At 40.4% G+C, this 27500-nt stretch overlaps 1 protein-coding gene across 1 annotated transcript in view; it reads left to right on the top strand.

Moving 5' to 3' along the window:
• The window catches only part of LOC138043798 (polycystin-1-related protein-like), a 91299-nt gene extending 66400 nt beyond the window's left edge, over positions 1-24899 (top strand). Inside the window, exons 29-56 of the mRNA XM_068890255.1 lie at positions 1621-1675; positions 1830-1936; positions 3301-3423; positions 4196-4244; positions 7078-7128; positions 7245-7340; positions 7538-7612; positions 8124-8243; positions 8366-8444; positions 9835-9911; positions 9994-10024; positions 10899-11193; positions 12261-12345; positions 13158-13325; positions 14218-14333; positions 14541-14651; positions 15020-15116; positions 16165-16239; positions 16782-16894; positions 17669-17782; positions 18174-18294; positions 18422-18523; positions 18949-19089; positions 19951-20088; positions 20350-20580; positions 20685-20776; positions 21700-21838; positions 22404-24899. Coding sequence (XP_068746356.1) covers positions 1621-1675; positions 1830-1936; positions 3301-3423; positions 4196-4244; positions 7078-7128; positions 7245-7340; positions 7538-7612; positions 8124-8243; positions 8366-8444; positions 9835-9911; positions 9994-10024; positions 10899-11193; positions 12261-12345; positions 13158-13325; positions 14218-14333; positions 14541-14651; positions 15020-15116; positions 16165-16239; positions 16782-16894; positions 17669-17782; positions 18174-18294; positions 18422-18523; positions 18949-19089; positions 19951-20088; positions 20350-20580; positions 20685-20776; positions 21700-21838; positions 22404-23537 — 4135 coding nt within the window. The 3' untranslated portion in view covers positions 23538-24899. The remainder of the gene's footprint in view (positions 1-1620; positions 1676-1829; positions 1937-3300; positions 3424-4195; positions 4245-7077; positions 7129-7244; positions 7341-7537; positions 7613-8123; positions 8244-8365; positions 8445-9834; positions 9912-9993; positions 10025-10898; positions 11194-12260; positions 12346-13157; positions 13326-14217; positions 14334-14540; positions 14652-15019; positions 15117-16164; positions 16240-16781; positions 16895-17668; positions 17783-18173; positions 18295-18421; positions 18524-18948; positions 19090-19950; positions 20089-20349; positions 20581-20684; positions 20777-21699; positions 21839-22403) is intronic.
• The last annotated feature ends 2601 nt before the right edge of the window (positions 24900-27500 follow it).

The raw sequence follows: 27500 nt of genomic DNA on the forward strand, positions 1-27500 counted from the left end.
CATTCAAAGGGATTCCTTTGTGTAAAATGGGATGTGTCGCCTTTCCAAATTAAGTCAGACTTAACTGATTAGAGTGTAATGTGAAGTGCTAAGTTTCTACCCCATATGAACCATGTGAGCGTTAGCCCTACTGATGTAAATGGGCCGACACAAGGACAGAGAAAAACTCTGACCACCCTCGGTCGTGGCAGTACGGACCGAGCAAGGCGAGGTCCGTACTGCCAAGACAAGACAAGACAAGATTCTGTTGAAACATGTTGTTAAAAAACGCTGTTGTTTCTTAAAATTGTAATTGTAAACATTGATCAATAATTCTAGACTAGGCCTTTGACACTGTGCCTCACGAAAAGCTCCTCCTTAAGGCCAAATTTTACGGCATATCTAGGAAACTAAACAAATGGCTGCAGGCTTTTCTCACTGCGAGGAGACAACGGGGCACTTGTACCTGCACTTGTACTATCCGGTGTCGCCCATGTAGGGAACTGTTCTGGGGCCAATTTTGTTCCTTCTCTTTCTTTATAAACGATCTGCCCTCGTCTGTATCATCATGTGTCAAGTTATTCGCGGGAGACAGTGTGCTCTATCGCCATATTGAGTCTCCAGCCGACCACGATAAGCTCCAGCAGAACCTACTCCAGCTTGAGGATTGGACGGCTATGTGGCAAATGAACTTCGCCCCTAGTAATTGCTATATCATGTCCATCAGCCATCGTCATTCTCGCTGTGTAACACTCCCTTAGAGAAAGTTACGTTCCAGAAATACTTAGGGGTCTACATCACCAACTCCCTCAACTGGGCAAAGCAGGCTGTGGAGTTGAAAAAGAAAGCAAATAAGATCTTATGCGTAATCCAAAGGAACTTCTCGCCTTGTATCGCTGTTGTCAAGGAACGGGCCTATTTGTCCCTGGTCCACCCTGTATGCGAGTACGGAGTCCATATACACAAAAAGACATTATCTGTGTTGAATCCGTTCAGCGTCGTGCGGCGCGCTTTGTTTGTAACAATTCCTGTCGTTCCAGTAGCGTTAATACAATGTTATCGAACTTGGGTGGACAAGATCTTAAGACACGTAGGAAGATCACTGATTTGGCAATGTTTCTTAAGATAAAGACAGGAAATGTACGGATGTCTTTCCCAAACCACCTACGCGAGGTGCACTGTCCCTATTTTACCCGAGGTAGTGCACAGCACCCATTCCAGTTGCAGCGTTACTAATCTACCATTAACACGCACAAGTATTCTTTTTTTGTGAGAACTGTTCCCTTTTGGAACGCTTTGTCTCCTGTTTCCGTATGTGCTGATTCCGTTGCTGTGTTCCATTCAAGTATATGTAATAATTTAATGCGTTGACGATTGTAATTATATTTGCTTTTATTTAGTTATTTGTTTTCATTTTGTTTATTTATCTCGCTGTCAATATCATGAGCTTCCGTGTACTGACCGTCCATTGCCAGATTAGCTTGCTAGAGGCAATTATGCCAATTAAAGATTAAAAGATTAGACTCGCGTTTACATATTTTATAACTTTTCGAGAATAAAAAGATCAAATTTAAAATTTCTAAAAGCCCTATTTCAGCTCAGAGAGCACAATGATTTAAGTAGTAGTATCTGTTATTTCAGATTTCAGATAAGTGTTCAAACAGGTCATTGGTTTGGGTCAGGAACATCAGCTGGTGTGAGTAGTTAGATTGATTTTTTTCATTTAACTGGTTGGTTGGTTGGTTGTGTAGTGTATAGATTGTTTTAGAGTAATTTTATAGAGTAACGTCAGACATTTGTTTCATAAGTGATATGCTGGGATTATTGATGAGAAATTTATTATTTTTTAGGTTTATTTGATTCTACATGGTGATGATGTCGTCTCTTATCCAATTGAGCTGAAGTGTGCAGGCAAACCTCTTTTTCAAAGAAGCTCATGTGATGTCTTTGTATGGAGGTATAAAACATACTATACAACAAGCTGTAGGTTGTAAAGGTTGAGACTGTGTCTGTCATTTTGGTTGTCAGTTTTTTTTAGGGATGTAAGGAAACTTTTCATGTCACCATTTTTGAAAATAAAGACAACGCACGAAGAGTTGACATGTATAAGAAAATTGAAGTGTTAAATGTTACTGTGTTGGTATTTGAAGTCTCCACATATAGAGCCAAGGATTTGTCCATTTAACATTGAGTTACACACACAGTTTCTCAACGACAATGGAAGCAGAGAAGAGAGACTCTGAGAACGAGGTTGAGTTGGGCTCAGAAGTGTGCAGTAGTGGTTTCAATTAGTTTTTCCTTCTAGTCTATGGAACCTGGAGACAAAAGTTTGGAAAAGAACAACTGCAATAATAATTTCAGTTGCCAGTTTTCAGGGTGTGGTTAGAGCAGTTTTCAAATGAGTGTTGTAAAACCAAAACCAAAGTAATTACTTTGACCAATCATTAAGGACGGAGACAATTCGGTAAACCAATCAAAACTCGAAGTAATTACACGTAGCCGATACAAAGAGCGGGAAAATGTGCACGCGCGAGCCACGATTGGTTTTGGTTTCACTTCTGATTGGTTGAAAAAGTGGCGCGAGAACTTTGAACCAATCACTGAGTGAAGTAAATGCAAAACCAAAGCAATTCGCTAATTTCTTTCGACACCCATTGACAACCGCTCTATTATAGATCTGTATGTTTGAATCTTTAAAGTGCAGGTTATAGACGAAATTGGGAACTGATCCTTTCACTTAGCTGGACAATTAAAGCATATGTCTCTTACAGACACCTGAACATTTCAGCCGGTTTCAAGTGGATTCAAACCCATGAGCTCTGAAATGCCGGTCCCGTGGCATTTTGCTCTACCGTAACTGAGCTATGGAGCCACTGAGTTGGGAACAGCGGGTCAATTTGTTGGGCTTCATGGCTCAGTTGGTAAAGCTTTGCGCCGGCATTGCGTGCAGAGGTCATGTGGTTCGAGTCCCATTGAAGGCCCATGAATTTTTCAGGTGACCCTAATAAGAGACTGTTACTTAAATTGTCCAGCAAAATCCGAGGAACACTTCTCAATTTCGTGTAGTTATTATGCTCTTAAATTCTTTCCCAGCTATATTCCTCAACAACATGATTTGCGAAATGCTGAGATCTCTACAATAATTACCTTCACTAAAAGTTGAAGGGCACATTTGAAACAATCAATTAGAGCTGTTAGTTGCCTTCATAGTCATCAGGCAAAAACAGTATTGGGTGTGCTTTTTGCCCAATTTTCAAGCTGGTGAATTTTACCATAGGAAGGATTATTTTGTTAGTAAATGTGGGTACATGTGTATTTCAGCGTTCCCAAGAGTCTCATCAAAAACATCTCGAAAATCCATGTTTGGCATGATAACAAAGGAGAATATCCAAGCTGGTTCCTTGAAAGAATCACAATCAAGGATGTTCAAACTTGTGTAAGATGGTAAGTTAGAGGACTTGGGACTTAATATGTCAGACAGGCCATCTCCCGTCGGCAGAGACATGCAATAACATAATTTAACATGGAAAACTTATTGACGGGGTAATCTGAATGGCAGGAAGAAGAAAGAAATTAAAGGGAATAAATCAACCAAGCCACCAAAACCAGAAGCCATTGCTCACTTAAGAGAGGTCATTTAGGGTGAAATTTCAAGTGTTATCTTTATTTCCATGTAGTCCATGTCTCTGTTTTAGCTCTAGTGATGGGAATGGGCCCACACAAGGACATTAAAAAAAAAACTCTTTTTAGGGTGGTAATTGAACCCATGGCCTCTGCATGGATTAGATCACCGCCTGAGCTACAAGGTCAGATGGGATCGTGTCATTGATGTAATTCCTACCCTGGTTAGAGTTTTTCTCTGTCCCTTTGTGGGCTATTTCCGTTACTAGGGCTACCGCGCAGATGGATTGCGTGCGAATAATGAACACTAAATTGTAAAGGATACCCTAGCTAACCTTTGTCAAGCTTTTGCGCGAACTTGGTTTTTGCTTTTTCCAAACTTCTTACACTGGTCTACATTGTAGCTATCAATCATGAATTGTTGCAAGAATTATAAGGGAAAAGTTAATCTATCCCCACCTTTTGCATATTTTCTTTTATTATTCATCGGGCAATGTTATAGATTGCCACCTTTCACTACAGGGAAGGCCATGATTTGGTAAGATGGACTAGGATGTGATTTGTCATATACTATATTCTTTGTTGTGGCTCGCAGGGTTTTTGAATGCAACAGGTGGTTGGCCGTTGATGAAGACGATGGAAAGGTATAGTTGCTTGGGTGATTTTTTGTTCTCACACGGTTTGCAGAGATTTATGGATCCTACCCCTACCCCTAACCCTAGCAAATTCCTCCTAAGTGATGATGTAATGAGTCTTGCAGTTAAACGTGATCAAGGCTATCACCTCCCTCCAGTTTATGGAACAATTTTGCAGCCTCATCAAAATGAGATTGCAAGTCCCAGTATTCACCATTCTGGATAGACTTCGAACATTTTTTGTAACTCTCAACAATTGTATTGGTGGTGACCGTAAAGAATATTTCTCTTTCATATTATGCCCCAGCACGAATTTTCATTGGTTTGATTTGGAGTGTACTCGACTTCATGCACTTGCAAATATTTAACAATTATTCCATGAGCGCACGTTGGATATGAGATGGTAAATAGCCAACGAGGCACGTAGCGCCGAGTTGGCTATAACCACTCTCATATCCAACAAGCGCAAATGCTATAATTGTTTTATTAAATTCCTTAAACTCCAAAAGTTTAGAAGTACGAAATACGAGCGAAAAAAGCGAGAAAATCCTAGCGAAATCGAAAAAAGTTGATGAAGATGCGATGTTGTGTAATACGTCGTGGTCAGACAGACTCAGGCCCATCAAAAAAACATTTCTAACCTTTTCGCGTATCTCTAAGCTTCGAAAGTGGTCCATACTTTCCACAAAAACGTTTTTCTTTTGCTTTATACCGAAAGAAATTTCGCTTTCTGGCGTAAACGTTTTTAGTTTAGCAACGCTAAGCGCAATTATTTACCATATAAGGTCAAACTAAAGTATATTAGCTGATAACCGAGATTGAGTGAACCAATCAGAGGACGAGAATTGCATTATCCGAGGTTGAGAATTTAATAATTCCAATTATTAAAAATTGGATCATTGGATAATGCAATTCGAGAGTTTGATTGGCTAAGCCATCATGGTTTGTGAGCCATTATACCATGATCTACAAACACGGCAAGCATATGCGTGATTTTTTGGGCCTTTTTATTTTTATTGTAGTCTAGTTTTCTATATTTTGGGGGCGTTTTTAATGAAACAATTATTCCACTCGCGCTTGTTGGATATGAGATGATTATAGCCAACTCGGCGCTACGCGCCTCGTTGGCTATCTATCATCTCATATCCAACGCGCGCTCATGGAATAATTGTTAAATGGTCTGGATAAAAGCAGACAAACTTGTAATCGTAAAAAAATGGACAACAACTTTGAGTTTGCAAGACATGTTTCGATCGATCGTCTATGATCTTCAGTTGCAAGTGTTCGTTACACTGCGAATTTGAATTTATGTCAGTGTTACAATTTGAACTTACGTTAATACATTTCCGTTAGAATTTCAAATTACCGTTAACGTTACAACAATACTAAGTGAAAACAATCGAATAATGCGCGCGCAAACAGTGTAACAAAAGAAAAACAAACTTAAGTCCTTAATGGCAGGAAGTTAGATACCCGGGGGGGGGGGAGGGGGCACTCCCATATGAAATAATAATACAATACAACTTTATTTCACTACGCTAGCCACACACAACAAAAGCTGGTTTCCAGGTGGGGCGTAGGTAAACACGTTACAATAAAGTATATATATATTATATATATATTTAAAATAGAAGTATATTACATAGAATCAGTGTGATCCAATAGAAAGCATGAAGGGCGAGGACGCAAGTTTGCGTTTGAAATCAGAAAGCGATTTTGCGGTCTTTGCCTCATAGGGAAGATTATTCCAGAGCATTGCACCACTATACTTAAAGCTGCGCTTCAAAAAATTTGACGAAACAGACGGGGATGCTCGTCGTCTCGCTTAGGGGTGTAAATTTTGGATTTTGGTCTCGCTTAGGGTGTTCCGGGCAAAGCGCCAATATTTTAAGCCGCCAAGATCTCGTTTAGGGTTCCGCGAAGAAACACAGAATTACGCGAAGAGAAACAGAAGTCAAATTTTCTTTTTAACTTGTTTTTAGGGGTCAAAATTTGCTTAAGCCACGCTCAGATTGGTCTCCTTTAGGGGTCACAAAAAGCTTGAGCCACCCCCAGATGGTCTCCTTTAGGGGTTAAATTCAAAGTTTCCGACGAGCATCCCCGTCTGTTCCATATGGGAGTCTCCCCCCCCACCCCGGGGTTACATAGTCGTAATTTTCACAACACTAACATTAAAACGCACTGTTGCTAAACAGATAGAGTTAGCTCCGCATGTTTTCACTGCCTATTTAGACTGGGATTTTCCCAGCGGATATGAGCAGCCTCTTTGAGCAACTTGTAACGTATTGTTGTAACGTTGAACGGTAATTTAAAATTCTAACGGCAATGTATTAACGGAAGTTCAAATTGTAACATTGACATAACTTCAAATTCGCACTGTAATGAACACTTGCAACTGAAGATGATCGATGGTCGATCGAAACATGTCATGCAAACTGCAAATATTTCCATTTCTCAGCAAACTTAAACAGCAAGAACTTGAGAGCGACGACGATGTCTTGCCCTCTCTGAGGTCCGCATTTCAAGTTGTGATGGATTACATTATTTAGCATAGCATTATATTGTAGTAGAAGTTATTTGTTAGCCCAATTATATCTGTCCAATCGATTATTTTTATTGTTTAAGGTCCTTTGTTGCATTTCTTGGAGATGAGCTTGCACAAATGGGCTTGCACATTTTTATGCTTATTTTTATTGTAAAATTATTAATATTAAAGAAACTTTCAGACATTGCAGAATAAAATGGTAATGTGGGCATCGTTTTAAGTACTCTTGTTTGAGCAGACCGGTCAGCATTATATTTTGTGTTGTTGTTTTTGGTGAGTTGTTTCCCTACTTCTTAGGTCGAATGTGAGCTGTTTGCTAAGACAAACTGGAGCACAGGCTTAAAACAGGTAAGGAAGAGAAATTGTGTTCCTTCCATACTCTTTTTATGGCTTCTTTAAAATGCTGAAAACAGTCATTTCATTGAACTTCGAATGGCTCAGTTATCTCTTATTGCGATCTTCAGAGCTTTACCCAGCACACTACAAAGAGCTTTGTGGATTATCATCTGTGGCTATCTCTCTTTGGGTGTCCATCTTACAGCAGGTTCACACGTGCGCAGGTATGATAAAGAATCCATATTACTGTAGTTTACGCGCAACATTTCATCATTACGCCTGTGGTAGTTCTTAACATAGCACCGACTGGAAAATGTAAAGAGTTCGAGGTGATAAACTTTGGCTTAATTGTTTGTTTGTTTGTTGGTTTGTTGGTTCGTGGTTTCTTAGCGTTATGTTTTTGTTGTTGTTTTCCTTTCAGCGTCTAAGCTGCTGCTTATCTCTTCTGTTGAGTTTTCTTTGCGTTAATATTGCTTGGTATCGGCCCAAAACTGAGGTGCGTAATATTGTAGAGAAGTTTATTAGCGGAGTGAATTTAAAGGCACAATCTGTGGGTTATAGGTGCGATGAAGTGAATGTGGCGCACCCTTACATGGGGAATTTAAGCACTTGCAATCCTACCAATGTCTTTAAATGACGACTTCTTTTAAGTAAATGGTTTGTTCGCCGGATTCTGGAGGAAGGGAATTATGGCTTGGATTGTTAAGTCAGTCACAAGGTAGAGCCAATGAATGCAAAAGGTGTTGAGTAAAGATAAAGCGAGCAAGAAAGACGCAAATTGCTTCTGATCGGCTTGGATCGCGGAAAAGCCTTCTGAGCCAATCTCTTCGCATAATCCCAAACGATGGCGAAAATTTCTCAGTATACAGTTTATGCCAAACATTCTGAAGAGCAAGCATTCTCGTTATCGCAACTCTGTGATTTTGCGACAGATTCTCTTCCGGCGCTACATTTTGAAAGGGCGTACAGAGTAAGTTCCAAAACTAAACGATTGATATTGTTGACAGATTGCTGACGTGCTGGGAATATTGGATATTACTGCTGAGAGTATTGTAATTGGTGTCCTGTGCAGTGTTCTTGTTCTTCCAGTTAATCTCCTGTGGATTTTCCTCTTTAGATATAGTCGAGTAAGTTACAACTCTTTTCGCTTGAATCTCTTTTAAGAGGATGCTCATTGCTTATTCACTAGGGATTTGTATCGTATGATGTCGTTTTTATTCGTTTTCTCCCCTGTTTTTTCTTATTATAGCGTACATTTCGTCACCGTGTTAAGGTTTACCCCGTAAGTGACCATCAAACGGAAAACACAGAACTTGTTTCCTCGTCAGGTATGGTACATGTATTTTACAGAATCCTGATAAACTGACGCGAGAACTGAATAAATCGAATATTTATTGTTGACGCCCTCCTCCAGTTTGAAGTGAAAGCATGCAAGGAAGCTGAGTGGTTTACCATCCACAGGCTCAGTTGATTTGAGAATTGGACTACGGTGTGGGAGGTCGGGTGGTTCGAACCCCGGCCGGACCAACATTCAGGATTTTAAAATAACTGAGGAGAAAATTCTGCCTTAGTACTTTTCATCTGAAAATGTTTAGACTATCAAGTCTTCTTAGATAAGGACCATAAATTATTGGACCCGTCTCACAACCCTGAAGCAGGTTAAAGAACCGGCCACACACTGTTTTGCAAAGAGTAGGGAAAGTTGTTTCCGGTGTTGTAGTCTTCCCTTGCAAAAGGGTACTCTATCAAGTGGACCTTTTATTTGTTTTTTTTTTTCCCTTACCACCTTGGGGGTGAAACTCGAATAAACTAAACAAAAGAACTGAAATTTCGTGGAAACTTCTTTTTGCGTAGGCTGTCGCCGAGGTTTTTAATGGACCTCTTTAGCTTGTACATTTTGTTTTCCCTTTTCAGACCACATGATGTTCCTAAGGGAACAGAAGACGACGTTTGAAAGAAAGTGTTCCCTGGAGTAACATCTCGTGGTCTGAAATGGGAAAACAAAACGTACAAGCTAAAGAGGTTCATTGAATTCCCTTAAACAGGAACCACAAATGATTATTTTGCCCCATCACAAAAGATGAAAATAATCAAATGAACCAAGGCCACTCATTTTAAGAAAACTCTTTCAAGTGCCTGCCGGTTTTTCCCGCCAATTTTGCTTTTTTGCGTCTGATTGGATGAAAATTGCTGCTAGATTTATAAGCTTGATCATCAAGGAGGCAGCTTGGCTGGGAGTGGTTAGGGCGCTTGCCTTGGTATCCGGGGATCTGGGTCCAAGACGCGTTCTGACCACTTGTTGAATGTGTTCCTGGTAGTGCCTAGTTCAACTTCTTAGCTGCACTTCTAAATAGCCAACTAGCTTGCCTCCGGCCAGTTGGGATTCTTAACAGTTGTTGTTGTTGATTGTTCTGTTCTGTCGCGATTGAGTTTCATTGGCCCTGAAAAACCCCTATGGGGAGTGACCAGTTAAGCATGTATTGCATAAGCAGTCAAAGTAATTGGCCTTATAAATTTTTAACACTAAATCTTCGTCTTACTGTCTCCATACTTCTCTACCTGACAGCAGCTTTCGACATGACTACTCATAAGAAGTAATTTCAATTGGACAGGATCGCGAGCAATCAGGCAAAACGGTATCGGCTAAGCGTCAGTTCCCTTATATAACAAAACAATTTAATCGTATGGTATATTTCTTCCTTTTACTTTGCTCTTTAGTTCTTGATCAGTCTCTGGCGACTATGCTTATTTTAAACAATATTGGTGAAAGAAGGAAATGGATTGAAACTGGACAGGTATTAGTTTTGGTTAATTTTTTTTCAGCTTTCGTGTTGAATTTTCTTAACTGAAATATAAAATTGTTTTATTCCGTTCCAGGATTTAGGAAAGTCACCCGAGGCAATTTTGGGTAAGTCACACATGCTAACAGCAATACTGTCATTTACGAGACGCGTTACATTTAACCGGCAATAGTTTATTTCAGTGGAGCGAAAGCTTAAATCTCATTTCTAACCATCGCTGATTCCATGATATCATAACTTTTCAACTAGAAAGTAGAAGTAGTTGTAGGATTATTTGTCCAGCCTCTAAATGGTATTGAGGTGAGCATCTCTTCTACCTAAGTTCGACAGGAGGGCCCACTCTTTTATTTATTTAATTTTTGTTTTATTTTTTTTTCAATTTCAAATATGGTTAAAGGGGCTAGGTCACGCAATTTTAGCCAATTTCAGCACTGATCGAATGGTCATAGAATGAACTAAAATATCAAAATAACTGTTCAAAACTATAGAAGAATTCTAACAAAACACAGGGAAGCCAAGAAGGGACATGGGTGGACAAAACTGGAGAGGATTGAAATTGATTGAATTTGGGTAAATTTGAAAAACGTCGGCCCACTTTTTTTCAAATTTATATCAGTCTATATCAAAATGTCATTTACACAGCTGGAAAATCATTCTCAGTTGTTATGTGGCCGTGATTTTGCAAATGAAAGACTCTTGCTCTGCCAATTTGACGTTGAGAGCTCATAATTAACAAAATTAAACAAAATTATCTAAAATAGCGTGACCTAGCCCCTTTAAGGGCCATAAATTGATCTGGAAAAAATGGTATTACATAACTCAGACACACTACTGACCGGGAAGACATGTATATTATTTCTGGCGATTGAGTGACAGCGAATCAGTGGGAAACTCATTGATGCTCGATGTTTGGGGCTATTATGATACCAGCAAAAAATGCGTCTTACGATTTTCCTTAACCGACTTTCTTTTCTTTTTCAGATGGAACAAGTCCTGATGATAACTTGAATTTAGACCTTCCTCTTCCTAAAGGTAGTGCGGACCTAATGGAGACATGCGACTTCCTTGCGGCACTGGCTCCCACCGAAAAGAAACATGGCTTGGAAGTTGATAAACAGAGTGCATACAGTGTTTGTGTGTCCACTGTAGGGTCCGAGGGTAGAGGCCCTTATCGATCTGGATTTTCTGTGTCACATATATTTGTTTATGTGGCCTGGTTTGGCTGTCTGATGACTGCTGCTGTTGCAAGCATGGTCACAGTATGGTGTGGTGTAAGGTAAGTGGGTTGCCTGTGAACAAGGTCTTCGCTGGGGTACTGTCTTAACTTTTCCTTGGATTTTAGAGGAGCTTGTTGTTGCTATTACGTCCGAGCATTTACCCTCCCAACCAGTGCAACACAGAGGCCATAACCACAATAACGGGAACCCTAATGCCCTTGCAGGTGGTCTGGTGACGTAATTTGGAGGACTGGGAAGAAAAATTTTAACGCCGTATCCCACAACCGCGCGTGGCCTTAGGTGCTGTTTCCAAACTCCCTGCAGTATTGCCTTCGCCAAAACTCAACAGATCATACCACATTTCCTGTTACTGAATGAATATTCAAGTAGACCCGACAAGATCTAACGTCGCCTCTACCATGTTGAATTCGAAAATAAGGCCGCGCGCGGTTGTGGGATACGGTGTTAAAATTTTTCTCCCCGGTTGTTTTGTTCGTTCTTTTACGTCTCACAAGGTCATGACCCTGGAGGGGTTGAGACAGGGCCTATGGTTTACCACTGGGTGAATTTGTTCCTTGTAGTCCCTGGTTCAACTTCTCAGCTGCACTTGTAAGTAGCCAACTGGTTTGCCTCCAGCCAGTTGGGATTCTTAACAGTTGTTGTCGAATTTTCTGTTCTGTTGTGGCGTGATTGTGTTCAAATTGGTCCTATGAAAAACCCCTATGTATGCAACGGTTTCTTTGCTTAAAATCTCTCTATAATTCGTACTACTAGCACCAGTTTGCGGTCTGAGTCAGTGGGTTATACCATGTACAATATGCACATTCATGAAACAGGTTGTTTGCCTTGACCTAAAGAATTAGTTTCTGGTTAAGAGGTAAGAGCATCTTCTAAGTCGACACAACTTTTGCTCCCCTAACCATGTCTACTTGGTCAAGAAAGATATATACACAGGCCATGTGTGAGCAGTGTTGCAATCTCTTGACTCGGATGAATAAGGCAAAGTGTTTCATACAATCGCTTGCTCAAGTTGCTTTTGAATGCAAGGGTGGTCCTTTTACTCGACAACTTTTCGCTATATAACAGGGGCGTTGCAGTAAATGCTCTTTTTCTCTTTTTTTCACAGTTTTGGCTGGGACTTGTCAGTCCGTTGGCTTCAGTCTTTAGCCTTTTCTCTGCTGGAGTCGCTGTTTCTCTCTCAGCAAATCATGGTAATTGCAGTAGCGCTCGTTCTTGAAATGATTTCCATGATATCTTTGAGGTGGTCGTGTTTTTAAAACAAATATGATTTTCCACAAAGACTGCGTCAGTGTCTTCAGAATTCCATCGAAAGATAACTTAGTGAAATGTACCGCTCAGTCATTATCCATTTCAGTTGGTTTGGATTTCTCGAAAAAGAAAGGCTATTTTCTCGATTTCTAGCGTTATATACCCATTTTAAGTTAGATAACTCATTGCTCATTGCTATGCGAGAAAATCTCGGGCAACGTTTTCTAGCAATGAGACCAATTGTGACTATACATCTGGTCGCGCGTTTTTCAGCAGCTTGTGCAAGTTACAGTGAGGTTCGTAAGTACCTTAGATTTTGTTTGGTTTGTCGTGTCGTTGCACCTTTTGCCATTGACCAGAGGATTTACTCTTGTTGTAGTTTTCCGAATCTAATTGAAAACCTAACACATCGTTTTAAAAGGTTCCAATACTTGACAAAAACGTGTCGAGACTTCGAATTTTTCGTCCTTTTTGACAGTAGGCTCAAACGAATACCGACAATGTCCCTTCCCTGTTTTCTTCCCCACCCCACCCCAACACAATGTTGTTTTAGGAAGAAGCGGCAATAAACCCCGCAGACATCTATTAACATTGGTTTTGGAGGGGGAGCGTAATCAGAAGATTTATCTCATGAAAATAAGGTCCTTTAGGTACCCTGCAAGAAAGTTCGAGAAGTTTAGGTATCATGTAGGAACTGAATGTTCCTCTCGATCTTTTGAATGATTTTTTTTTTTTGCTTTTTGAATCTCAATAGGTCTGGGCGTTTATTTTTTATATGGCTCGCAAATCTCAAACAAGTGAGGAGGATCAAGAGACAGATGAAGGATTTGAAGATTTGTCGACTTCAGCGCTACATGAGATTCATTACGGACACTTGAATCAAGGCTTTGAGGACCAAAGTAACAAAGAAGAAGAATTAGAGGTAGGTAATAACAACTGACCTTGTGCAGTAAAGCGATCAATTCACTGCTGCTCTCCTCTTTCTTTTTTGCCCTATTTTTAAGCATTGTCACACTGGGCCTAATGCAAACCCATAAATGTCAGTCGTGTATTGAAATTTTGAAATTGAAGTACGTAACTAATGCAATTAAGCTTATCTATCGTCAGATGCTCTACCCATTGAGCGATAACAACTCTTGGGGAGATGAGTCGCTTATGTAGATTCTTCATAAACAAAATGTCCCAGTGGTTTGCGGGCTCTGCAATGGCGTGCGCTTCATATTTGGTAAAGAGGGTAAAAACAACACAATCTATTAATTCAAAAGTAAAAGATGGTGAATTTACCGAGTCAATAAAATGTAGGTGTAACCCATCTAAAGGTTAAATTTGTAAAGTCTTTTAGTTAAACAAGTGGAACACTTTTGTTCTTAGTCTAAATAGAGTGGACAGTACCAAGAGAAAATGAGGGGACAGAGAGGGAGGTTCAGGGCATTGGCCGGGATATGTCATGTCCACGAAAATTATTTTTAGACGAGCGGAAGTCTTTGTTCTCTGTCTTCCGAGACGTCCGCATGCAGTCTTGCCTCGCTCTCAGGTTCTTAGTGAAAAGAGAAAATGGCGGCGCACGTGGAAGGCTGATGAATATTTATATTCATGCTGATGAATATTTATATTCATTCAAACATCAGACCGAGGTTGGCCTGCATGCGGACGTCTCGGAAGCCAGACTTCCGCTAGAACAAAGACTTCCGCTCGTCTAAAAATAACTTTCGTGGACATGACATATCCCAAGGGCTGGACCGGGAGCCTCCCTCTCTGTTCCCTCATTTTCTCTTGACAGTACTCATTCCCTTGGTCATTTTTTTTCCCTCAAGGTGGCTCTTCGCCGGAAGCTGCGACACCTAAAATATCTGAACCCACCACCCAAGTCGAGATTGCTTGAAGCGCGAGAGAAGTGTCTAAAAAGCAACGCAATGTGGAATTATGCTGTGTAAGTAAAGACTGAGTATTAACAGTTTGTTGTCTTACATTCACTTCTATTTCATCCAGTGATTGGCTACTCTGGATTTTTTCTTGATTGCAATAAGGTATGGTTTAAGGTAAATGGGTAACCGATGAACTGTGAACAGACTTTTCATTAGATTACGCGGAAATCAACGCTAAAGCGGAATTACTGGTGCTTTTTTTTTAATTTTAGGGAGGTGTTTGTTTTCATAATGTTCTTTGTGGTGACGTGCGTTTTAATGGTCAGTGTAACAAGTCCAGATGTGTATCATCTAAATCAGTCAATCAAGAGAACATTCCTTAGGTAAGGGATCTAGGGTACTTCCACACTTTGTGCATTTTGTCACATTTACGTCAGGTAGAGGGACACTAAGTTGGGTACGATTTGAATGTCCCTCAGAATCGGTCAGTTGGTAGTCAGTCAATCTGTCCGCATTGTGTAGTCAGCAGGTCAGTCACGACAGTCGATCGGTCGAACAGTCAGTTCCTAATATTAAGTGATTTCCGTGCATCTCTTTGTAGCTGAGACAAAATGAACTGTGAGTTTTCCGCAAAGGGGTTTGTCTGCAAGGTTATCTATAGTCAGGCAGTTATTACCCCGTAAATCAAAGTCAGGCCATACAATTTATGTCTAGCTTCAGTTCATCCACATGAACACTTTGATCCCTTTAGGTCTAATGTGCCCTCGCGGCACGAAAATCTAAAGGAAGCGTGGCAAAAGATTTCTACTGTACTGATCGAGAACACTTCTACGCCCTCTCCGTTTACGGTATTGTAAAAAGTTTTCCTTTCAAATACAACAACTGGCCCCAGTTGTTCCAAGGGTGGATAGCGCTATCCACAGGATAACTCAATTGGTCTTGCTAGGGTTTATCCGCTGGATAGTGATTTATCCGGTGGATAGCGTTATCCACCTTTTGAACAATCGAGACCTGATGTTTAACGTGTAATGCGCCGTGGGATGGAATAGGAAACTACTTGATTGGCAAAGAGCAAAAGGGCAACTGAAAAATCAGTCCTATGCAGAAGCAAAATGTCATCGTGTCAGTTGAAAAATAAGGCAGAGAAGTATTCACCTCGAAATTTTCAATGACTCTCAGTAGTCCATCGTGATCACAGAGTGACCTTGACCTCTGGGAACAAGGTCAAGGTCAGAACGAGAGTCATCGAAAATTTAGAGGTGAATACTTTCCTGTCTTATTTTGCTACTGATACGATGAAATTTTCACTTGCTTCTGGATTACTAGGGACTCCGATCTCAAGCCATTCAAACACCCAAGCAGGATTCGAACTCGTTCTTTTAGTTGTCCCTTCGCCAGGAAACTAGTTTGCCAGGCGTGAGGCCTATCTTTGTTTCCCTGTTCATAAGGCATATTTGCTGAACTGATAACTAATAGAAGGAGCTTGGGAGATACCTGATCCAAGGAAAGGCTTCGCCGTCCCCGACAACGTTGCGAAAGCTCCATATTGGGTCCGCGAAGAACCGGATGTTCTTACAACTTCAACTTCCAAGATGTAAAAGCTTGTGTAAGGGTGCTTTCCTTTCCTTTTGTCAGAACTGGTCGGCCAGACTCGTCAGTTTGCAAAGAAAATGCAGCAATTTGAAGGAACACTTGCATGATAATCCCTCGCATTCTTCTGTATAATCCTCGAAGTGCGTTTGTTTGAAGTTGTTGTAGAGTTAGTCCTTCCAAATACCCGGTCTCAGTGGCCGATCACTTCTGTCAAATGGAAAGCATCCTAAGATTTGGATGACTGGTGATTGATGTTTGAGCTACTTTCAACAACATGTTGTGTATTGTAATTATTTTGTATAGATGTTGTTACCCGGTACCCAAAGCTTGCTGTTTGGCAAAACAAGGATCAAAAAGTACTTTTCTCCGAACGTGACGGTAAGGCTTAGAGCTATGAAGAAGTTAGCCTCCGAGCGCCACCAGCGCGCGAGGAGAATGGGACGAGAAAAACTTAATCGTTACCCTTAATTTGTGTGCATTTTTAATAAAACAGTTTATTCCACTTGCGCTTGTTGGGTATGCGTATGGTAATAGCCAACTCACCTCGTTGGCTATCTATCATCTCATTTCCAACGCGTCTTCGTGGAATAATTGTTAATTACTTGGAAATTGAAGCGAATCACTTCCAGAAAGTTCTGGAGTTATATACAAGTCAGAGTCAACTGAATGAAAACCTCGGTCCAAGATAGACTTTTTTAAACGGCTTTCAACGTTGTTAGGGTGTTAGGGTTTCAGTGCATCTTTCCCCTGAAGATATATTGCATCTCAGAACAGCAGCCGTTAGTAGTCACATGAGCATGAAACATTTGCCTTTGGGGTCACGTCATTGAGGTCGGCACATCAAGGCAACGCGGGTTTTGGCTTGAACCATGTGAATTTATGTCAATTCACCAACCTAACCTGAACTCCTATTCTGCTAGGTTTGTCGTGAAATATCATCTACCACTCACAGTAACGCATCCAGCACTTTGTGCCATTCTGAATGTCACGCCGGTGGAGGTTCTTGGATGACCATGGAGCTTAACCAGACCAGGTTTTTTTTTTTTTTTAGAGTATCACTTTGTACTTCTTGAAAAGGTTTAGCGTCGACATCTTGAACTCGATGAAATGGATATATACATTTCAAGACTTCAAAGAAAAGTTCTTTCATATTAACCGCAACAAACATGTCATGCCCCTTATTCAGTACAGGATATAGATACTGATGAAATACTAGGATATTTCTTTTTCACTAAAAAATCATATCTTTATCGCGCGCTGTCAAGATGTTATTTTTATATTTCACATATGAGGATATCGATGTCGTCGTGGTTAATAACTAGCCAATAAAAAGAGATTGTAAGTAGTTTTGGGCTGTAATATACATGTTCTCTTTAGCATTAATATTTTTATGGTTCAATTTGTCATTATTATGACTAATTTTTCATGACTTGTTTTCCGTTACATGGCATGCGCTGTTTAACGGTTGGTGACCACTTTTCCGTCATTTCGAAAATGAATAAAACAAGTTGTTTTACCTGAACATTTCATCAGTATCTTTATAATAACCTGAACACTACATGCCCGCTTGAGGGTACGAGGTACTATCAGCACTCGAAGATGAAATTCGTTTCCCCGCGCGGCCGTGCGATATCCTCTATTTATTTGACCTCTCAAAGATGTCAAATGTTATGTGAAAAAAACGAAACTAATCACACTTACAAGTGCACTTAAATTGGAAATGGTCAAGTTTTTAGCTGCAACTGATTTTGGAAATTAGATAATATTTGTAGCAACCAGAATTACTCTGCCCTCTTTTTCTTGTCAGAGCCGAAGCTTCAAAACAGCTGAAACTTCTTTCTGAGTCACATTGGATTAATAGCTGTACACGGGAAATCTCTACAGAGTTTGCTATTTACACGCCTTTCTTGCGAGCCATAAGGTAGGACCGTCAGACCATTACCTTTATACAGACGGACCGACAGTGGGGCAGACAGACACGCAGCTAACAGGAAAACTGTTTCCCACTAGAGGAGAGCAATGATGATGAAGTCCTTTGATCAACCCCCCTCCCCCCCCCCCCCCCCCCCCCCCTGCTTGTTTGCTCGTTGTTATCACTGTAAGACGTTTTCCTATGGGTAGCCCTGCTGTCATCTTCTTGAAAACTAACGATTTAAATTCCAATAAATTAGGTGGACAATAAGTCGTACCGTTGAAATCCCACCGGTAATTCACTCGAATTGATTTAGTGATGGACTGACTGAATCAATGACTGGTATATTGATTGGTGGATGGATAGATTGAGAGACTGATTGATATTATCTGTTCTTTAGTGCGATCACTCTCTCCGTAAAGGCTTCGTTTATTGGCATACCAAAGTATGTTTTGGAATTGAGCACAGCCCCAGCGTTCTTCAGTTCTGCAAACTACGGTTACTTTGTCAGAATTATCAAGGTCCGTATATGTATTATTTTAAATTAATTTCTAATTTATTTGACCTTTTATTTGTTGATGTTATGAATTATGTCATTGATGTACCCTGATGTACGATTTTTAAGATGAAGATTTTTTCTTTTTTTAGTTGCTGTTTGTTTTGTTTTATCTGTACATTTTCCAACACGAGTTCTTCCTCGCCTTGAAGATGTCTTCCAAATACTTTGAAAACTTTTGGCGAGGTTATCAAGTAAGTGAGCTTCTCGTTTATTTCAACATTTTTCAGTTGCAAGGTGATGTTCTAGTCATGATATTTGAAATCTGCATCTTGTACAAATTTACACAATCTGATGGCTTTGTCAAGTCGTTTGAAAGGGATGGGTGGAAGAGTTGAGAAATATCTGGTGCGAAAATCCTAGTTACCCTTTCCAATAGTGTTTTTTGTAACTACGTGGTCTTGCACTCAGATGCAGCTGGGATCTCTCTCTTTACGAAAAGGACAAAAATATAGAGACGGGGATGAGTTGAAAAGCTCCTCCAAGGACGTTTTCAAGTATGAAGAATAGTTGCAAATAATGGTAGTGTTTCTTACCTCGTGTGGGAAATGTAGAAGAAATAGGAAATTTGTGGATCAAAGTTACTTCCAAATACCACATATTCTGCCTTTTGTTTCAGCTTTTGACAATCATCTTCTCAAGTGCATGCCTAGTGTTTTATGTCCATTGGTCTCTGTGTTTGTATGCTCTGCTAAGAGAAGTTGAAACAGCGAGTCAAACCCGAGTGTTTTTCCTCGCCAAACAGGTGTCTTGGAGTCAGGTATGAAAGTAATTGTGTAGGAATCTTTGATCAAAACTTTTTTTCGTTGTATTTAGCTATACAGTAAGTTTATTTGAGACACCTATCTACTCCAAAGCTCACAGTAACTAATATGATTATTTGTGGAACTTAACAGGGCGACTTTTCTTGAATGTGTCTTGAGTGAATGGTAATGTAATTTTTACTCTCCACAAAATAAACTAATTTACAAATGAGAAGTGAATATTTAAGTATAAGGAGAAAAGGCCAAAAATAGTAAACTGGTACTTTGCCCTAATAGTTGGTAAGAATTCTTAATTAAGTGGTTACAAAGAGAAAGTGCTAATACAAACAAACAAATAAAAAATAACTAGTCAAAATACATATAAATATATACGAAAGCAATACATGTATATTTAATTATATATAAAGTATAGGCAGATAAAACGACTATGCTTTGTGGCTTGTCGCTCTCCTAGATTCGAACTTAAGTATAGACGATGGCATCTTAGTGAGTGTTTCCGGTAACAACAGTGCAGTGTTGAAAAGACGTATTTCAGAATCAGAGTTTGTGAGGTCATAGTGAGAATCCTTGAGCTTAAATATCTCACATACACAGCTTGCTTGGTTCGTTTGAAGAAGTGCTCATACTTTTTTCTTTTTTGAGTCACTGTCCACAGCGCACTCCAGCACTTAAATACGCTCAATGTTTCTGCTGTCCGATGATTTACAGAATTTTCGGCCCCGTTAAAGTCTCTGTCCATAACATATAAGGGGAAAAAACAAGGAAAAAATATAAACTCCGAAGATTTGAATATTTATGCTTTCCTCAATTACTTTTACTTCTTGTTCATGCATTGCACGATTTTGTTTAAAACACAGCGATCTCTACAAGTCTCCTATTCACTTCTTTTGTTTCTGCTGGTTATTCGCTGTCTGAACCTTCTGAGACTTTTCCGAAGTGTATCGCGTTTGGGTAGAATCTTGGCCTCATCTGCTGCCCCTCTGCTGGGTTGTGGGGTGAGTAATTATCAATTAACTTGACACATTAAATGTCAATCAGTGCGATTTACTTTAAGTGGGAGGTAATTTTTAAGAAACTGACAACTAGAAGATTTTGTAAGGGAAAGACGGTTGTTTTTTGACAAGTGCATTGCTTAGTGCATGTTTACCTGTGAACCCATCCCTGATTACGCTCTGAACAGCACTACTCGATAATCATCATTTTATGCGTTATGCTCGATTTTTAAAGAATCTTTTTCATACCTTTGTCTCTTAAAGGTTCTGTGCATCATTTTTTTGATGGCGTTCGCTCATTCGGGCCATTTGTTGTTTGGCGGCCTGCATTCCCCGTTCAAGTCATTCGGAGATGTGTTCTTATTGGTCACCAGTTTCTTTCGTCTAGAGGGTGTGAGTCGATACCAGGATCCCGCACTGGAGGAGCGGACTGTGTTACTTTCAATCTACTTCGGCCTGTTTATGATTGGTTGTTGGACTATTATTAGAGGCTCAGTAAGTATAGTGAAAATCTCTTGGAAATCAAGTTCCACAGCAAAACCAATGTTTCACTGATCAGCTTTCCTACATGTTTTTCTTCTTGTTTCTACGATTTGTAGACAGCTGCTGTTCTTGTGCACAAAATGCTGCACCTCAGAAAACGAAGAATCAATTTCCTGTCAAGCAGTTTTGGAGGATTCATTCGCAAGAAGTACGTTTGACCTCCTGAAAGCTTGAACCAAAACAGTTATTTCGAAGCGTAAACAGACGTTGGTTACTACATGTTATTTTCTTCAGTTTTTTGATCACTTTGAATTTGTTGTTGATCTCTCAAGGAGCGGTGTGAACCTGGGACTGAGTCCCAGTGTTCTTTCGCCGCTGCCCTCCACTGAGAAGAATACATAACTCATTCTTGTAAACCATTGGACACTACTCGCCTATGGCAGGTCGTTGGTTCTTACCCTTCATTAGGTATCCACATTCAGTCTTTTAACAACTGAGGAGGAAGTGCTTCCCTTTGCAATCACATTTCTCGCGCGGTCTGAAGACGTTTAAAAGGGAAAGAAACCAAAAACTCCCTCTCACAGCCCTTGCTAGAAATAAAAGTTGTCTTAGACGTTTAGAGAACCCATTCATAGGACTTAATCACACGGCCGCCATGTTGATTACCGAGGGATTAAAAACTCTTGTTTTTGCGGACCCGAGGGATTAAAAACTCTTGTTTATGCGGACCCGAGGGATTAAAAACTCTTGTTTTTGCGGACCCGAGGGATTAAAAACTCTTGTTTATGCGGACGGCAACTCGTTCCCAAACATTTCAACTCGCGGCTCGGGGTACGAAATCTATTGTCCATGGCCAATATGGCCGCCGGGCGAGTAAGACCCATTGATCGAAAAGAATATACTGTGGTTTGTCCTTGTTTATCTTTTCACTAAGTGGTTTTGAACTGTCTAACAATTTGAATATTGAAGTCCCCCATGCAGACCTTTGTATTAGTGAGTCCTGAAAGGTCCCTTGGGGAGTGAATTCACTTCATATCCTGTCGAAAGAGTAGAACTTAAAATCAATGTTTTCGCCACAAAGGTTGTAGCGTCAAAACTTAGCAAACGTTTTACTTAAATATTTCCTGACAGGTTACAGCTACTGAAGGATAAGATGCAGAGACGCCAGAGAAGAGATTCAATATCAAGTTACGGGGAAACAGATGAGAATGATGATGGGGATGACTATGAAGAAGACGATAACATCGAGGAAGAACCCCCGTTCCCTATGGTACCGTAAAATACCCAGAATAGTTTCTGGCCCAGCGTTCTTTTATTCATGTTTCGGCATCCCTACCGTCAAAGTGAAAGAGATTTTTAATTATAGAAAAACGCCATTTGCTGAAGCAATATTTGTATTACGTTGGCAAATTACATGTGCCGTGGTAGATAAACTTAGTATTTTATGTTGTTAGGGTTGGTGCAATGATGATCGATTGGGCCCCCACTAATTGATGCTGTTGGCAGGCTGAGTTGAGTGGACACTCAGCGAAGGTGTTAATTAATTGATGAAGGACATAGTCTAGGTTTCCATACAGGCGAAACCAAGCTGTAACCCCATGTCGTACAAAGCAGGCACCCAGCATTAACCACTTGAATGATCAAACTTTGCTTGAGATTATGTTGGCAGTCAGCTTAGCCCCGCAGGGTTTCTCCAAGTAATCTGATTTCATTCCTTTAAAAACCCAACGCCCTTTGGTACATACCTCACTGAACCCCAGGTATGACGAGTTAGTTTTATATTCCTTTCAAAAGTGCGTTTATTATTACTGTCGTTTTCTGGTTCTCGTTTACAGGAGCACGTGTTGGACGAACTGGACAATCAAATTGTAGAGATGTCGTGGCGTGTTGAAAATTTGTTCGGTGATGATCTTTCCCTTGGTGGAACAACTCCTTACTCAGATGACGTTCTGTCCTGTTGGTCAACGGACAATAACCAAGACGACGTAGAATACTTGTATCGAGCGACAGATGATCCATCTATCAACAGCGGGGGGAGTGGATACGAAAGTGACCATAGTAGCATATCAGCGCCAAAGTCGCGCTTTCCTAGTTGCAGTTCCCTCGACCTTTCACGCGAAAGCGGGAGACTCGACCAGCTAACTGGTGCCAGGTCCAACGGGTTTGCTGTAGGTGAATTGCAAATACATGGACCTGGTGGCGACCATTCTCTTCTAACTGTTCATGCAAACAAGACCAGGAGGAAGAGAAGTTGTAGCAATACTTCTTTGTCAGACGAAAGTGGATCTCATATTATCTGCGCAGAGAACGGATGTCCAATTGTTTCCTCTTCTCAGGGAGACTTGTCGGATGTTCCCAGCGCCTATAAAAGTCCAAACATCTTGCGTTCCATTGTCTTGCGCGACAGTGACTTGCATGACGGCGTCTTGCGTGACAAGAATATGCGTGACAGAACTGTTTCATTGGATGACGCAGCAAGTAAGGATCTGTCATCTAGTTCGAGGCATTCACTCAGCAGGCTCGCTCGTTGTCCCGATAAAGAACCTATCAAACCAAAATGCATGTATGGTATGGTTCGCGGGCATTCGCTTCTGGGCGAAACGGCCTTCCCCGAGTTGACGTCCTTACCACCTTGCCCAAACACAACCACAGGAGAGTGCAGTTTAGGAGAGTCAACATGCAGCTCTTCTGACCTCGAGGTTCGAAGGAAAAGGAGGAAATCTCGTTCCCGAAATTGTAAAGGTGTTTTCCGCAGTGCTGCAGTGTTCCCTGCTCAAGACGGATCGGGATTAAGTCGCAGTCTTCCGCAGCCGCGCTGTTCTGTTTGGCAGGTAGAATCTGGTTCTGTTGATTCAGGTGTACAGTCTGTCCCAGAGCCCGACTCCTCAAATCGACCATTGGAAGGACGTCTTGGTGATATTTGTATGAATGAACAGCCGACTCTAAACCGAAATAATAAGCGACCATGATGTCATACCTGGGCGAAACGCGCGGCAGTAATGATAAGGAGATACTTATGATTAGGCTAGACTACAAATAGTAAGGCACTAATCTTCAGTTCCCTAATATTTAAAAGAGACAACGGAGAAGTAGTTAATATTAAACGAAGGCAGGGGAACTATTTCGTACAAGTCAGTTTTTTTGGCGAAATCCAAAAACGGATCATGAATCCAAAGTATCCACACTCGAGGAGGATACCTCGGATTAAATCTAAATCCGGATTTTTGAGATTCATCACTTCAGCGTTTTTTTTGGAAAAGGATTTGAAAAAAGTATTTTTAGCAAGTGGTTGAACAGGCCGAAAATAGTCAGGTTTCCTGCAACTTTCACACCGGAAATTACCCTAAACGTTTCTTGACAGCAATAATATTGTTAGCACCATTCCTACAGCTAAAAAAGCATGTATTTCGTCATTTCATTTTCATTTTCTGGTGGCATTTTCATTTAAGAATTTCTCCAAAACTTGACCGCTATTTTTTGTTTTTGTTTTTGTTTTTAAAAAGTTATACGCAACTCTGGGTTTATTTGTTTGCGTGGTGATGGAAAATAAACTTTTTCGGATTTTGCGGTTTTTTGGCGCTGAAAATTCCATTGATTCGAGATCACAAATCCGTTTTTTGATTTTCCCAAAAAAACGCACCCTAAGGCATTCATAACCAAATACGAAAAAAGATAAGATATTGTGGGTGGCGCATTGTTTTTATTTTGGAAATTTGGAGCTTTCTTACCACAACCCCCTCAGTAAAGCAACTAGATTCTGTTGGATCGTCAAAATTGATGGTCTTTTTTAGCTCACGAATACATGAACTTGAATAGTAATTTAATTGTATTTTGCATAAGAGGTATCGTGAAAAGAGGATTTTCGTTTTTGGAAACTCATTGAAAATTGGTTGATATTTTTTTATCCGGCTTTTGTTAATGTTCATTTGTGTACTGCTATGAAAGTTGTATTTAGAGTAGAAAATAGATCGGAGGGGTGGGACAGCTTAACAATATTTCAAGAAATAGGAAAAGCTTAGCTCGTGGTACAAGTGCCGTATAAAAGTAAATGTAAGGTCATTTTAGTACACGGAAGTGAGCGCGGGGAACTCACAACGTTTTGGCCGTCAACTGTTGACCGAGAATTAGAAGTCTATTTTAGCAAGATGCAATCATGACTGAAACCTATCAAATTATGAAAAGAGAAGAATTTTTTTTATGTAACGAATGAATAATATAATCAACAAAGATTTACAGTTCTTGAAATTCTCGATAGTTTTTTACGCTAGACCGACAGGTGGCAAACTTCAAATTGTTTCTTAGTTTGATAATAAAATGATGTCTTACATATATTTACTGTGACAGTCAATTCCTTTCTGTAATTGAGAGGAGGGGAAAGTAGAACTGGCCTTTTCAGGTTGACCTGGTTTGTTTTCGTATTTGAGCAGTTTCAACTGATATAAGCTCCTTTTGATAGATTCCGAACTGAAAATACCGGCCGAGTAAACTGTCCCAAGTTCTGACTTCGATCCTTGACAAGTGAATGGAACGCAATGAAAGAATGATTTACAGACTTACAGAATTAGTACAGACTATTGCTATTATAAATAAGGAACAAAGACATTGAATCGATGCTATCGCCAAAATTATTCAATTTCCTCTTCTAAGAAAGAAGTCCTATGCGTGAAGACTGGACACGGTTCTTTCGTTAGGTTTTGGCTTGCAGAAACATCTGAAATGTCAACTCTATAAAAATCATCTTGTTGCTGGTATGGTGCGTATCGGAGAGCCAGAACATTTACGCATACGCTGACGAAATGTTTGAACCAGAGAGAAAAAGTGGAACCAGTCACGGTACCTCAGGACACTGCGCCAAAGCGTCGTACCTTGACGATTGAGCGCGGTACTTCGACCCACGCGTCGCCTTGGACACGGTTGGTCCTTCGCTGCTTTCAGATACCTACTCCGGGTAGGCCCTTAAGGAGAGAAATGTCGGCCCCTAGACCATATGAGACAGATTCCTTTTTTACACACAGCTCAGTTCCGCCCTCGCAACCAGTTGGTTATTTGCAAAGCTTGGTATAGTTGAATCCGGGACAACCGGAAACAAATCCAAACCAGATGTTAGAACGGCATTTGAACCCAGGGCAACCGCGTGCAAACCCAACCCTCTAACCACTGGACCACAACGTAATGGGACCGTATTCGTTTCACTGACGCAGTGATAGTGTTACGCTACGTCATTCCAAGCTGAAGCCAATTAAAACATACAGCATCATCGGCAAATCCCTAGGGATCAAACTGAAGCCAATGAAATCGCGCGATTAGGGCAGAAAGTCCTAAGGAATTCTTAGTTCTAACACCGATGAAAACAAACCTGCATTCCCAACGTGGTCTGCCATGGGCATCCTACATATTAAAAAAAAAACCCAAACCACCTGCTAAGCAGGCTAGCACGTGGCTGATTACCATAGGGTACCAAAATTAAAACAAAACTCGACCGAATTTTAAACGTGGCATGCCTGTATCCCTCCCACTTGACTATAGTTCGTTATGCCATTAAATTAACCTGATTGGATCTTTGCGCGGCTGCTCAGTATGAGCCTGTTTCGAGTATCTCAGTAAATTCTTTCAGTCAAGAAATTCAGAATGCTTCTAATTTTTCTGTGTTTGGCTCTAAACTGAAATCATCTTTTCCAGATGAAATATACCAGGAGCCCTTGACTAGAAGCGTACAACGTCGATGTATTTGTGGAAAGGCGTTTTTATAGACGGACTTATTTTTAGATTGATTTTTCCGCGAAAACACACCTTTCCAGCCAATCACAAGTCTTACATGAGAAATTATTACCCGTGGGATTGAGAAAACTCACTCGTGCAAGCCAGATCTTATATAAGAACTCGTCTAAAAATCGCTTGATCTGTAAAAATGCCGTTACATAAACCACGTATTGGAGTTTTAGGCTCCAGTTTTCATATATATATATATATAGTTAGTTTAGTTATTTATGTCTTTTGAGGTAACCATTTACATAAGCTTTAAAGTTTCTCTGGGCTCCCTTGCCTCTAAATGTAAAAGATTATATGAATACGTTTTTATTATTTTATGGCAAAAATATTAAACTGAACTGAACGGAACTGTAGTGAAATTTGAAGGGTGATCTCGTGGTTGAGCGTCGCTATCTCGTGGTTAAGCGTCGCTATCTCGTGGTTGAGCGTCGCTATTGATGGGAACAGAGTTTAATATGAAAAAATTGAGGGGAAGAGAGGTGTTTAGTCATCCCGTAGTATAAAGGCTGATAACTTTTCGTTGTGGTGTTTTTCATTCGTAGACTTTGGCACCCTCGTCGGATGTTAAATTTTTGCCACTCGGACTTCGGATTTTGAAAACCGGAATGTCTGTAAATTATAATCACCTTATTATCTTACAAGTTATACATCCGAGCACAGGTGCTCAACTAATCGAGAAGAGTGCAAATTACGTCAAGGTCGATCGAATCGAATGTTGTTTTTTGATGAAAGGAAAGCGATGTAACCGGAGATAAATCTCTTGGGCGTTTCTAAAAGTCCCGAAACTTTTCGGGCGTATTTTGGGTTGCATAAAACGCTTTGTCCTTTCAAAAGGGAGACGTTTCTAGCCATGAAATGTTGCAAGTATTTTGTTTTCACTGATATCGAAAATATGTTGAAATAAAAGGCATTACAACGAAGCGAACACGCTATAACACCAAAACCCGGTGTGGCGATTACGTCACGCATGCGCACAACCATTTCACCTAGTTCACTGGCAGCCATGGAATACACCCGGCTTGCTAACTCTGTGTTCAAATATCAAATTTTCAAAAGCAGCATATCATACTTTCACAAATTGTTCAATTGGGCCCGAAACGTTTTTGAGGCTTTTGAAAAACAGGCCCCAGAGCGGAGAACCAACGCGTGGGAAACTTAAAGGT

This window comes from Montipora capricornis, chromosome 1 (assembly GCF_036669925.1).
Source record: "Montipora capricornis isolate CH-2021 chromosome 1, ASM3666992v2, whole genome shotgun sequence".
Lineage (NCBI taxonomy): Eukaryota > Metazoa > Cnidaria > Anthozoa > Scleractinia > Acroporidae > Montipora > Montipora capricornis.